At 40.3% G+C, this 13,899-nt stretch overlaps 2 protein-coding genes across 5 annotated transcripts in view; both read right to left on the reverse strand.

The window, feature by feature from the left end:
* LOC128701849 (uncharacterized) overlaps positions 1 to 1,408 on the reverse strand; it is a 116,150-nt gene extending 114,742 nt beyond the window's left edge. Inside the window, exon 1 of the mRNA XM_070091815.1 lies at positions 659 to 1,408. The gene's annotated coding sequence lies outside the window, so the exon portion shown is untranslated. The remainder of the gene's footprint in view (positions 1 to 658) is intronic.
* A 1,047-nt stretch (positions 1,409 to 2,455) lies between these two features.
* LOC128701842 (cysteine-rich secretory protein 2) overlaps positions 2,456 to 13,899 on the reverse strand; it is a 52,499-nt gene continuing 41,055 nt past the window's right edge. For all 4 annotated transcript variants that reach the window (XM_053795778.2, XM_070091816.1, XM_070091817.1 and 1 more), the window contains 2 exons: positions 5,355 to 5,549; positions 2,456 to 4,892 (listed from right to left, as the gene is read on the reverse strand). In XM_053795778.2, the coding sequence (XP_053651753.2) occupies positions 4,631 to 4,892; positions 5,355 to 5,549 (457 nt within the window). In that variant the 3' untranslated portion in view covers positions 2,456 to 4,630. The remainder of the gene's footprint in view (positions 4,893 to 5,354; positions 5,550 to 13,899) is intronic.

Below are 13,899 nucleotides of genomic sequence, written 5' to 3' on the forward strand. Positions count from 1 at the left end.
GTCCCCTGACTGGCTCCCACTGAGGGGTCCCCTGACTGGCTCCCACCGAGGGGTCCCCTGACTGGCTCCCACCGAGGGGTCCCCTGACTGGCTCCCACCGAGGGGTCCCCTGACTGGCTCCCACCGAGGGGTCCCCTGAATGGCTCCCACCGAGGGGTCCCCTGACTGGCTCCCACCGAGGGGTCCCCTGACTGGCTCCCACCGAGGGGTCCCCTGACTGGCTCCCACCGAGGGGACCCCTGACTGGCTCCCACCGAGGGGTCCCCTGACTGGCTCCCACCGAGGGGTCCCCTGACTGGCTCCCACCGAGGGGTCCCCTGACTGGCTCCCACCGAGGGGTCCCCTGACTGGCTCCCACCGAGGGGTCCCCTGACTGGCTCCCACCGAGGGGTCCCCTGAATGGCTCCCACCGAGGGGTCCCCTGACTGGCTCCCACTGAGGGGTCCCTTGGACAAATGTCTCAAATGTTAAGTTAACATGTACCCAAGCTCAACAAAGCCTCAAAAGTACCACACATGGCCGTCACAATTACATGGTATCTCACCCGGAAATACAAATAACTATATAAAAAAGAATCTAGATAATGAGGACGGGAGAAAGAAAAACCTTTCGAACCTAAGTTTGAGAGGTCAAGCCCCAAACACCCGTTAAAACTTACCTTCACAACTGTCGAACAGCAGAACTGCTACTGATCTTTCCTTGCGTTCCGTGCATATAACTCCTTAATAAATTACAAGGTAAACACTCAGTTAAAAACTCAATAAAGAGGTACAATTAAAGTGGACGAGAGTTCCATACACATACGTCCTCACTTCCTTCAGTCTGGATACACACTGAAGAGCTGCACCCACTTTTCATGGCATTTAATATAATTTTCGCGGAGCTTTATGTTAACGATACATCTATATATATCTCAATAGTCTCAGACCTTTTAGCATGTTATATGTACTCATTATTCTTAAAAACAACTTGTTCGTACAGTAAATACTACCAACATCCCATAGGATCAAGTATTATAAATGAAATAGTGTATGCAAAATGGCAACAGACCTTCAAGGTGAGGGGGTTAACTATCTTCAAATGTAACTGAAAATAATGTGTACACACCGGGAGGAGCATAAACACTGAGGGTTTAACTTTAGTCCGTATTTTAGGGATTAAAGTATTCTTGGTGTTGGAATACAGGTGAAATTCAGTCTTAATGACCCTCGCGTAGTCCATAAGCATCACACCTAACAAACTGAAAATATATATGACGTTACGATATTTAGCATAAACGTTGTGTTTGTTGAACAAACACGACGAAAACTGTTATAAGCAACAATTGTGTGTAATGTAAATGAATGTACTGTTTTATCACCACAATGGTTTACACTACATTGTCAGTGAACGAAACTTGATGCAATGTTAAAGAAAATAGACAGTACAGTGCCCAAGGGTCAATAAACGATGAAAGCCAAAAGTGAAGCAAGAGAGCATGGGTCATAAATAATATATATATATATATATATATATATATATATATATATATATATATATATATATATATATATATACATATATATATATATATATATATATATATATATATATATATATATATATATATATATATATATATATATACATATATATATATATATATATATATATATATATATATATATATATATACATATATATATATATATATATATATATATATATATATATATATATCAACAATGTATCTCTTAAATCTTCTGTGCCATATTATGTAATAAAATATTCCTATTGGTAAAAAAAAATAGTTTAAAAGATGGGGTGGTAGGGGAAGTGGAATATTCAAATGGCTTCAGGAAGAAATCCAAATATTCTTCCTTGAAGCCTTTTTATCCACTTCTCCGAGGCTATGGGTCCCACAATTTACACCAGAGGTGGACCCCACCCTTATATATATATATATATATATATGTGTGTCGTGCCGAATAGGCAGAATTTGCGATCTTGGCTTAAATAGCAACGTTCCTCTTGCCATATAGGACAAGCGAAAATTTGTGTATGCAATAATTTCGCAAAAATCATTCTAAACCTAACGAAAAAAATATATTTCACTGTGTTTGTTTAGTATTAAATTACTGTAAAAGTATTTAAAATATATTTAGTAGGATTAGGCTAAAATAAATTGCGCTTGTTATAATAAGGTTAGGTAAGTTTTCTAAGATTCTTTTGGTGCAAAATTAAAAATTTTTACATGAACATTAATGAAAAAATATATCTTTAAACGGATAAGAGAAATTTTTAGAAAGGACTTAATTTTAAATGAGTTCTTGCTAATTGACCAGTTTTACTTATTAGGCACGATATATATATATATATATATATATATATATATATATATATATATATATATATATATATATATATATATATATATATATATATATATATATATATATATATATATATGGTCCAAATGACAGACAATAGAGTTAAACAGAATAGCCAGACATGAGTGTTAGCGTAGAAAGGGCTTGAATAATGCAGAATGAAGTCAAGAGGATCATCCTCGGAAGGAGAGTCATGTACAAATTTAAGTTCAAGGATAAGTGTTAAGTTACGAGTAACCTGGAATGAACATTTCAATGGCAGTAAAGAAGAAAATGTTGGAAATAATTCTGTTTCTAAAAATCTGACCAATCAATGCTCGTTTCCCTCTAGGAAGTAAAACAAAGTTAAAACACTACACAGACTACGGCAACACTCACAGATGGACATCTTCAAGGTAGCTGTGTATTACCTCATCGTTTTCCTCTTCCCTCCCTCCCACACGATCCACAATAGACTTCCCCACAAGTTGGAAGAGCACCCAGGGATAACTGGATTTTGCTGGATTCGAGGAACACCTACGAGAAGGGAGACAAAGAGCGATGGTCTGGTAAAAGATGTCCAGATGAACGACTGGCGAATGGTGTCCCACAAGGTTCTCCACTGGGACCCATGTTATTTTTTAAATACATAAATGACATTTATAACGGATAACGTAAAATGATTGAGAAAATAAATAGCGGAAAATACAGGGTAAGGCTACCAAGAGGACATGGACGAATAATGCATTCTCAAGATATAAAGGATAACCGTGGAGGGTCAAAAGGGATTTAAACTTCACGGGGAACGTTAAACCTGTAGGAATGTAAAGTGATGGTGTGACCAGAGTAAGGAGAGGATAGATGCCCTTCTTCGGAGCAAGAGCACTTCACCAGCAACGAGGTACTTTCCGTGAAAGGTAAGTCAGCTTGCGTGCAGTCTGCAGTAATAGCCTGGTTGATCAGACCCTGATCCACCATGAGGCCTGGTCTCAGACCGGGCCGCGGGGGGCGTTGACCCCCGAAACCCTCTCCAGGTAAACTCCAGGTACATTTTAAAGAAAGCTAGTGCACTAAATCAGCAATCACTATCAGTCTATTGAATTGGTGAACAGAAACAAAATAAACCTACCTGAAGTAATTAAGTAACCTAATATTACTGATTACAAAATTATTTTGCTTATTTTCTACATAAATGTTTTTAATACATATGTAGACATTGATATATGTAGTATGCACCACTATCAATTGTTTTCCCTAAATCGTTTCTTCAAGCAAGCACAACCGTTATTTGTTTTAAATTTTTTTTTGTCTCTGCAACCTCCTATTTAAAGGTGAAATATAAGGATAATAAAGAACATTGATAAAAATATATTGATATATTTTCTTGAAAAAACTGACTGGATAAAGCTCTACAGAGCGAAAAGTTGTCTCAATTAAAGCTTGTTCTGCAACCTTAGACACTGCCTTCATGTTTTCTTAACATAAATGGGACTATCATATACTCAGCGAGTACTCGCAGTTGTCCTGACTGGACACACACTGACACCAGCATCGCTTTAACACTTTGTAATTTACAAATACTGTATTTGTAGAAATTGTAGTCACGAGCAGTCTCACCACATACACTTGATATCTTATATGCTCAATAATTTGGCTAATGTGACTTAAGTAAATACTTTTAATTTGTTTACTAAACAAAGTCGTTCACTGCCTGGTATATATAGGTTTATATATGGCGGGGCTGTTGGGGTTTATTACTGGCTTGTATCCTAGGATATCCAACATTTGCTTCCCTCACTTCTAGTTTCTCAAACTAACAAGTGATTTATAAATGTATTATGCAGCCTGATGAACGAGATATACTTTCCCGTCTCACCTGATTTATAGTAATGAATTAAAACTGTAAATTGTCGTCTACAGTCGCTACCTGGTCGCTGCAAAAAGACTATAACCCACACTCATGGTCATAGCATTTGCAGGTGTATTAAATTAACCAGGTTGCAGCTCATTAAGGGAATACAATGTGGCGTGAAAGGTTTCAGGGAAAGACGAATATTTTGTGTCAGGAGACATGGGCAAGTTTCTCCTGACGCGGGTCTTACTCATATGACTCTCTCAGTGGAACATTTGACCGAGGCCTTCCGCTGGCTTACCAGTCCACTAAATAAAAAATTTAAATATTACATCATGAGATGTGTATATTTGAGAACCTTGACTGCTTCCACAATATTACATTTCTTAATATCTTTCACGTCCACTGACGACTGTGATGAGGTCCTGGTTCACGTTATCTCTTTGACACACTGACAAGTGGCGCGACAGTTCTTAAAGCGTTCTACTCCCTGTTTGGTCTTAGTGTTGCACAGCCACTCATGCCACTCCTGATTCAGCGTTGGACAGTTGTTCCACAAGTCAGAGTAGGCGCAAGAGTTGGTGCAGAGGCCACAGCGGCGACCGTTACAAAGCGACCTGCAGGAACCAGGACACATGCTGCACTTCTTACCCTTACTATATGGTCGACTCAGCCGCCTTGGATCATTCCCCCTGTATAACATCACAAAGTTAATAATACAAATAATGACGCAACACATTTTTAAAGGAACAAAAAATGCCATTCTATGGAGAATTAAGTATTACGAGAAATTTAAATTTCACTAAAACAATAAAAACAAAATTGTTTTAGACGAACAGTATTTAGTCACGTGTAATATTATATTTATGGGGAAGCGTTAAGCCAGTAGGGGTTATACAAGAACTTAGGAATATAAAAGCGATGAAGTTTGATCCAGTGAAAGGGAGGGTAGTTCATAATCCACGGATCACGAGTCATTCATCAGTACCAAGGCAACCCTGAAGGGTTAGTCATGTATAAATATATGTGATGCAAAAATAACATTTAGAATGTACATTTATTACGTTATATAGATACTATTTCAAGAATGACACTACAACTACAAAATAAATTATTTAGAAGAATGTACAACAAAACTGCACAATGTGACTCACGTAGGGCAGTAGTTGCAGACATATCTATAGAATGTTTGTGTGCCAGTGGTTGAGCACTGTGCGAAGCCACAGCCCAGCTGGTGAGAATTGTACCAAGCCATCTGTGTATATGAGGATACCAAGCTCAAATTGTTGTACCCATCACCGTAACTGAAGTGTCGACGTTCACTCCACCACTTTGCCAATACCTGACTCCTGTACACACAAATAAGCAAAATGTTTTCAGTCCAGCAGCTCTCCTTTTTTAAATCTCATCATTTATTCGTTATTAGTTGTGGACCATCGCAAACTCCTACACATACACAACTACATCTCAGTAAGATCCTTTCACACACACAAAAAAATTGACAATAATATCTAACTACATCCTTCATGTGTTCTGCAATAGTTACCGTCCATTTAGAGAAGTGTTCATCTTTTCTGAAGAAAGTCTGAAGGGCTCCTGCGCAAGCATAATAATAATGCTGATGTGGGTATTTCTTCCAATGGCACGGTCTCTGATGCTAGGAATGTGAAGATCTTTCCACACAATCAATACTACTTTAGTAATGTGTGTACTTACAAGGATGATCCTCATTGTTTCGTTCTGCATTTTTTTTAAAACTCTTCGATCACTGTGTCAGATAACAAAACACGTTCAGCTCACAAACGAGAGAACCCAGGTTCGAGTCTTCAGTAAAGTGAGACAAATGGACGTCTCCTAACACCTGCTACCTCTCTTCACACACACACACACACACACACATGATGGAAGGGATGGACTCTGAAGTGTCCCTGTTCGCAGATGAAATGAAGTTAATGAGAAGGATTATATCGGATGAGGATCAGGCAGGACTACAAAGAGACCTGGACAGGCTGAACAAGTGGTCCAGCAACTGGCTTCTCGAATTCAACCCTGTCAAATGCAAAGTTAGGAAATTGGGGAAGGGCAAAGAAGACCGCAGACAGAGTATAGGCTAGGTGGACAAAGGCTGCAAACTTTACTCAAGGAGAAAAATCTTGGGGTGACCTTAACACCGAGCACGTCTCCGGAGGCATGCATCAACCAGATAACTGCTGCAGCATATGGGCGCCTGGCAAACCTGAGAATAGCGTTCCGATACCTTAGTAAGGAATCGTTCAAGACACTGTACACTGTGTACGTCAGGCTCATACTGAAGTATGCAGCACCAGTTTGGAACCCGCACCTGGTCAAGCACGTCAAGAAATTAGAGAAAGTACAAAGGTTGCAACAAGGCTAGTTCCGGAGCTCAGGGGAATACCCTACGAAAAAAGGTTGAGGGAAATCGGACTGACGATACTGGAGGACAGGAGGGTCAGGGAAGACATGATAACAACATACAAAATACTGCGTGGAATAGACAAGGTGGACAGAGAGAGGATGTTTCAGAGAGGGGACACAGAAACAAGGGGTCATAATTGGAAGCTGAAGACTCAGACGAGTCAGAGGGATGTTAGGAAGTATTTCTTCAGTCATAGAGTAGTCAGGAAGTGGAATAGCCTAACAAGTGATGTAGTGGAGGCAAGAACCATACACAGCTTTAAGACAAGGTATGACAAAGCTCAGGAAGCAGAGAGAGGACCTAGTAGCGATCAGTGAAGAGGCGGGGCCAGGAGCTGAGTCTCGATCCCTGCAACCACAATTAGGTGAGTACACACACACACACACACACGACACGAAGAAAGGTTGAGGGAAATCGGATTGACGACATTGAAGGACAGGCGGGTCAGGGGGAGACATGATAACGACATACAAAATACTGCGTGGAATAGATAAGGTAGACAGAGACTGGTTGTTCCAGAGAGGGGACACAGAAACAAGGGGTCATAATTGGAAGCTGAAGACTCAGACGAGTCAGAGGGTTGTTAGGAAGTATTTCTTCAGTCATAGAGTCGTCAGAAAGTGGAATAGCCTAACAAGTGATGTAGTGGAGGCAGGAACCATACATAGCTTTAAGACGAGGTATGACAAAGCTCTGGAAGCAGAGAGAGGACCTAGTAGCGATCAGTGAAGAGGCGGGGCCAGGAGGTGAGTCTCGACCCCTGCAACCACAATTAGGTGAGTATAATTAGGCGAGTACACACACACACACACACACACACACACACACACACACACACAAATGACATAGCAGCGAAAGCCAAATCTGACCCGAAACTGTTGTACAGCCACATCAGGAGGAAAACAACAGTCAAGGACCAGGTAATCAGGCTAAGGAAGGAAGGAGGAGAGACAACAAGAAATGACCGTGAAGTATGTGAAGAACTCAACAAGAGATTCAAAGAAGTGTTCACAGAGGAGACAGAAGGGACTCCAGAAAGACGGAGAGGTGGGGCACACCACCAAGTGCTGGACACAGTGCACACAACAGAGGAAGAAGTGAAGAGGCTTCTGAGTGAGCTAGATACCTCAAAGGCAATGGGGCCAGATAACATCTCCCCATGGGTATTGAGAGAGGGAGCAGAGGCGCTATGTGTACCCCTAACAACAATATTCAATACATCTATCGAAACAGGGAGATTGCCTGAGGCATGGAAGACAGCAAATGTAGTCCCAATCTTTAAAAAAGGAGACAGACATGAAGCATTAAACTACAGACCAGTGTCACTGACATGTATAGTATGCAAAATCATGGAGAAGATTATCAGGAGAAGAGTGGTGGAACACCTAGAAAGGAACGATCTCATCAACAGCAGCCAACATGGCTTCAGGGACGGGAAATCCTGTGTCACAAACCTACTGGAGTTCTATGACATGGTGACAGCAGTAAGACAAGAGAGAGAGGGGTGGGTGGATTGCATTTTCTTGGACTGCAAGAAGGCGTTTGACACAGTTCCACACAAGAGATTGGTGCAAAAACTGGAGGACCAAGCAGGGATAACAGGGAAGGCACTACAATGGATCAGGGAATACTTGTCAGGAAGACAGCAGCGAGTCATGGTACGTGGCGAGGTGTCAGAGTGGGCACCTGTGACCAGCGGGGTCCCGCAGGGGTCAGTCCTAGGACCAGTGCTGTTTCTGGTATTTGTGAACGACATGACGGAAGGAATAGACTCTGAGGTGTCCCTGTTTGCAGATGACGTGAAGTTGATGAGAAGAATTCACTCGATCGAAGACCAGGCAGAACTACAAAGGGATCTGGACAGGCTGCAGACCTGGTCCAGCAATTGGCTCCTGGAGTTCAATCCCACCAAGTGCAAAGTCATGAAGATTGGGGAAGGGCAAAGAAGGCCGCAGACGGAGTACAGTCTAGGGGGTCAGAGACTACAAACCTCACTCAAGGAAAAAGATCTTGGGGTGAGTATAACACCAGGCACATCTCCTGAAGCGCACATCAACCAAATAACAGCTGCAGCATATGGGCGCCTAGCAAACCTCAGAACAGCATTCCGACATCTTAATAAGGAATCATTCAGGACCCTGTACACCGTGTACGTTAGGCCCATATTGGAGTATGCGGCACCAGTTTGGAACCCACACCTAGCCAAGCACGTGAAGAAACTAGAGAAAGTGCAAAGGTTTGCAACAAGACTAGTCCCAGAGCTAAGAGGTATGTCCTACGAGGAGAGGTTAAGGGAAATCAACCTGACGACACTGGAGGACAGGAGAGATAGGGGGGACATGATAACGACATACAAAATACTGAGAGGAATTGACAAGGTGGACAAAGACAGGATGTTCCAGAGATTGGACACAGTAACAAGGGGACACAGTTGGAAGCTGAAGACACAGATGAATCACAGGGATGTTAGGAAGTATTTCTTCAGCCACAGAGTAGTCAGTAAGTGGAATAGTTTGGGAAGCGATGTAGTGGAGGCAGGATCCATACATAGTTTTAAGCAGAGGTATGATAAATCTCACGGCTCAGGGAGAGTGACCTAGTAGCGATCAGTGAAGAGGCGGGGCCAGGAGCTCGGACTCGACCCCCGCAACCTCAACTAGGTGAGTACAACTAGGTGAGAGTACACAACACATCAACAAGGGGTCACAACTGGAAGTTGAAAACTCAAACGAGTCACAGGGATGTTAGGAAGTATTTCTTAAGTAATAAGTTGTCAGAAAGTGGAACAATCTGGAAAGTGATGTAGTGGAGGCAGGATCCATACATAGCTTTAAGGTACGATAAAGCTCTTGGAGCAGGGAGAGAGTGGACCAAGTAGCGATCAGCGAAGAGGCGAGGCCAGGAGCTGTGAATCGACCCCCTCCAACCACAAATAGGTGAGTACACACAGAGGAGCTGTGACTCGACCCCTACAACTACATATAGAAGAGTACACAGGTAGATTCCATACATAGTTTCAAGAGTAGGTACAATAAGTTCTACGAGGCTTGTTTGGACTTGAGAGAAGTACTTAAGGAGTACTACTACTACTACTACTACTACTACTACTACTAATAATAATAATAATAATAATAATAATAATAATAATAATAATAATTAATAGTATTAAATTAACTATTTCTAAAAAAAATATACAAATGTTAGTAAATTTTTACTTTAGCCTTATACTTAATTTAAAACTTTTACAATGGTCTAATTCCGTAAATAACATGCAATTTAACCCAAAATAACCTAATAAAGTTAAACAGCGTTACAGTACTTGCTAACTGAGATCTTGACTTAATTCTACTGAGATTCTTGTTAAAACTAAGAGAAATAATGTTTATTTTGTCATTATTAACATAAAGTGACAGGGAACCACATATACCCCGGTCTGATCCACCCATGATGTCCCTATAAATTTATCGTATTTTTGTCTGAGGAAGATGGAAGATGGCAAAAATTTATTTTTAGTTAAATGGTTGAGTCACCCTGAGTATTATTCACGTGCTTCAGAATGTTATGAAAGAAAATGGTCCCGACCAGAAAAGTTTTTGAGAATCACCATACAAATTTTAAGCATACAAACAGAGGTACAAAAAATACAGGTAAGAGCAGCATGCCAAAGCCACTTATATGCATAGCATTACGGGCTGGCTTAAAATTAACTTAAGATTAACTAAGCAATGATGAAATCAGTGATAAAACATTATTGTAAACAGATAACTATAAAGCACAAATGAGTACAATTACAAAGACAGGTCATATGGTTGCTTGCATTGCTGTACATTCAGTCGAATGGAGTATTCTGTTAGGTAGTGTATTTAAAAAAATAATAAAGTTAGATTGGGTCCTAGGTTTAACATTTGTGTGATATAATTGTGAGTAACATATAGGATATACAATTTATAAGGTTCAGTTATTCAGTATTTATTTGGTTTTGAGTGAGTAAGTGATCTTTGAGAAGAGACTTTAATTTATAAACAGGTAGTGTTTCTTTTATATTTACAGGTAATGAATTCCAGATTTTAGGGCCTTTTATGTGCATTGAGTTTTTGCATAGCGTGAGATGGACACGAGGAACATCAAAGAGTGATCTGTGCCTTGTGTTATGGTCATGTGTTCTGTTGAGGTTGGCAAGGAGATGTTTGAGGGAAGGGTTAATATCAGAGGTAAGTGTTCTATGTTTGTAATAGGTGCAATAATAAGTATGGATGTTTTGTATGGTGAGTAGGTTGAGTGTTTTGAATATTGGTGGAGTGTGTTGCCTGTAGTGAGAATTTGTTATCATTCTAACTGCAGCCTTTTGTTGGGTAATTAGTGGTCTGAGATGGTTAATTGTTGTTGAGCCCCATGCACAAATTCCATAGGTGAGATAGGGGTAAATAAGAGAGTGATAAAGGGCCAGGAGGGCTGACTGTGGAACATAGTACCGTATCTTCGATAGAATGCCTACAGTCTTGGAGATTTTCTTAGAAATTTGTTGTATATGTGTATGAAATTTGAGTCTATTATCGAGGTGGATTCCTAGGAATTTTCCCTCTGTTAGCTTTGTGATAGGTGATCCGTTTATTGTTATGTTAAGAGGTACATCTGTAGCTCTGTTACCAAACTGAATGAAGTAGGTTTTGTCAATGTTTAGTGTAAGTTTGTTAGTTGAACATTAAAATGGTATAAAATACCGACAGGTTGTTTGGTAAGACACATATGCAACAGTTAGGTATCTTTATTATGAAACGTTTCGCCTACACAGTAGGCTTCTTCAGTCAAGTACAGAAAAGTTGATAGAAGCAGAAGATACTTGAAGACGATGTAATCAGTCCATCACCCTTAAAGTTTTGAGGTGGTCAGTCCCTCAGTCTGGAGAAGAGCATTGTTCCATAGTATGAAACATACTATGGAACAATGCTCTTCTCCAGACTGAGGGACTAACCACCTCAAAACTTTAAGGGTGATGGACTGATTACATATGTGTCTTACCAAACAACAAGTTTGTTAGTCCTCATCCAGGTAGATATTTTCTGTAATTCGGTGTTTACAGTATTGGCTAGCGTGACTGGGCTCGGGTGAGAGAAGACGTATGTAGTGTCATCTGCAAAAAGTGTGGGTTTGAGTAATTGCGAAGCATTTGGTAGGTCATTTATGTATAGGAGAAAGAGAAGAGGGCCAAGGACACTTCCCTGTGGGACACCAACTGTAATTGGTTGTGCGGAAGAGCTTGCCCCATTTGCGTACACATATTGGCTTCTGTTGCTGAGGTAAGACTTGAGGTAGTTGAGGGAGTGCCCTCTAATACCATAGTGTGACAATTTTACGTGGAGCAAGTCATGGTCAACTGTATCAAAAGCTTTACGTAAGTCAATGAAGATCCCCAGTGGGACTTCTTTTTTCTCTATTGCAGTGTATATATGTTCTAGCATGTGTATAATAGCATCATTAGTATTTTTATTAGGCCTGAATCCAAATTGGCAGGGGTTGAGAATGTTTTGGGAGATGAGGTAGGAGTAGATTCGTTTATGAATTAATTTTTCGAAGATTTTTGAGAGAGGGTGTAAATTGGATATTGGCCTATAGTTATTCAACTCTGTTTGGTCTCCTCCTTTATGGATCGGGGTGACCCTTGCTATTTTGAGAACTGTAGGGAAGGTGGAGGATTCAATGGATTTGTTAAAGAGTGTTGCAATGATTGGTGATAGTACTTGTGACGCTTTTTTGTATATAAAGGGTGGTAAGGTATTTAAATCTCCTGCCTTGTTTTTCAGTGCGTTGATAATAAGGGAGACTTCGTATGGGTTAGTCGGAGCTAGGAACAGTGTGTTCGGGTAGTTGCCAGTGAGGTAGTCATTTGGTGGGGTATCTGAGCTTGGGATTTTATTGGCAAGGTTTTGACCTATAGTGGAGAAGAAATCGTTGAGTCTGTTTGCTGTTTCTGTTGGTGGGAGTTGGGGTTCATCTGATTTTGCTAATTTTATTTCGCTATGTCGTGATATCTTTTTTGTTCCCAGAATTTCTGATAGGGTCTTCCAGGTCTATTTTATTTCACCTCGTAAGTTGGATAATCTGTTCTCATAATACAAAATTTTTTTGCCCTTCTTATCAGGCTGGTTAGGATTGACGAGTAACGTTTTGTTTGGTCTCTGGTTATGTGACCCATTCTGTACTGTTTTTCATATCGGTGTTTTGTATTTTTGGATTTGAGAATGCTGGGTGTTAGCCAGGGACTGTTCAGTCTCTTAGCTGTCATCTGTTTAGTTTTTTTAGGGCAGTGCTTGTTATAAAGGTATTGGGTCTTTTTTAGAAAATTATTAAAACATTCGTCAATATCTGTATAGATTTCTAGCTCAGTGTGCCAATCAATGTTTGCTACTGCTGTTGTGAAGTTATTAATGGCTGCCTCATTGTGAAGTCTGAAGGTGACTTTAGTAGTGTCTTGGGGTAGTTTACCAAGAGTTGTTATGAGGAAAGTAGGGTAGTGGTCTGTGGTATTATCTGTAATTATGCCTGATTTTAAAGGGGATATGGTGTTGGTCCAGATGTGGTCAAGTAGGGAAACACTAGTCTCTGTAACTCTTGTAGGTCCTGGGTCACTGGACCCATTAAGTACTTCCATAGTCTCATTTATCTGACTTGTAATTCAATTTCTTTTGACCTTTTTCCAAAATTTTCTTTATATTTTTTATTTCCTGGTTCATAACAATCAGCTTTATAATAATAATAATATTTTTATTTACTACAAGTACATGTACATTATATACAGGCCATAGCTGACATCATTGACATACTACTATATAGAAAGCCTCTTGATATGCTGAGCATTTCGGGTAAATTAAGTTAGTTTTGTCCCAGTCGACTAACACCCAGGTACCCTTTTTAAACTGATAGGTGAACAGGGACAGCAGGTATCTTATGGAAACACGTCCCTAATGTTTGCCAGCCGTACCGGAGGAATTCGAACCCCAGTGTGAGCCGAATGCGCTAGCGATCGAGCTACGGGACACCATCCCGTCTTAAAAAACTTTTGATTTACCTAGCTAATTTGATTACAATTTTAATTATATTTATAGGTTCTAGTTGCACCAATTTAGCTCTTGCTTTGCCTCTTCCGTCCTTATGTCTTCCAACTGCAGAATTATTATATTTGCTAAAATCTGGAAAATGTGTCTGCCTATTGCCCCTTCGGCACCCAGGAGTACATAGCCATTTGGGTGCTACCTGGAGTTTAC

This window comes from Cherax quadricarinatus, chromosome 37 (assembly GCF_038502225.1).
Source record: "Cherax quadricarinatus isolate ZL_2023a chromosome 37, ASM3850222v1, whole genome shotgun sequence".
Taxonomy (NCBI): Eukaryota; Metazoa; Arthropoda; class Malacostraca; order Decapoda; family Parastacidae; genus Cherax; species Cherax quadricarinatus.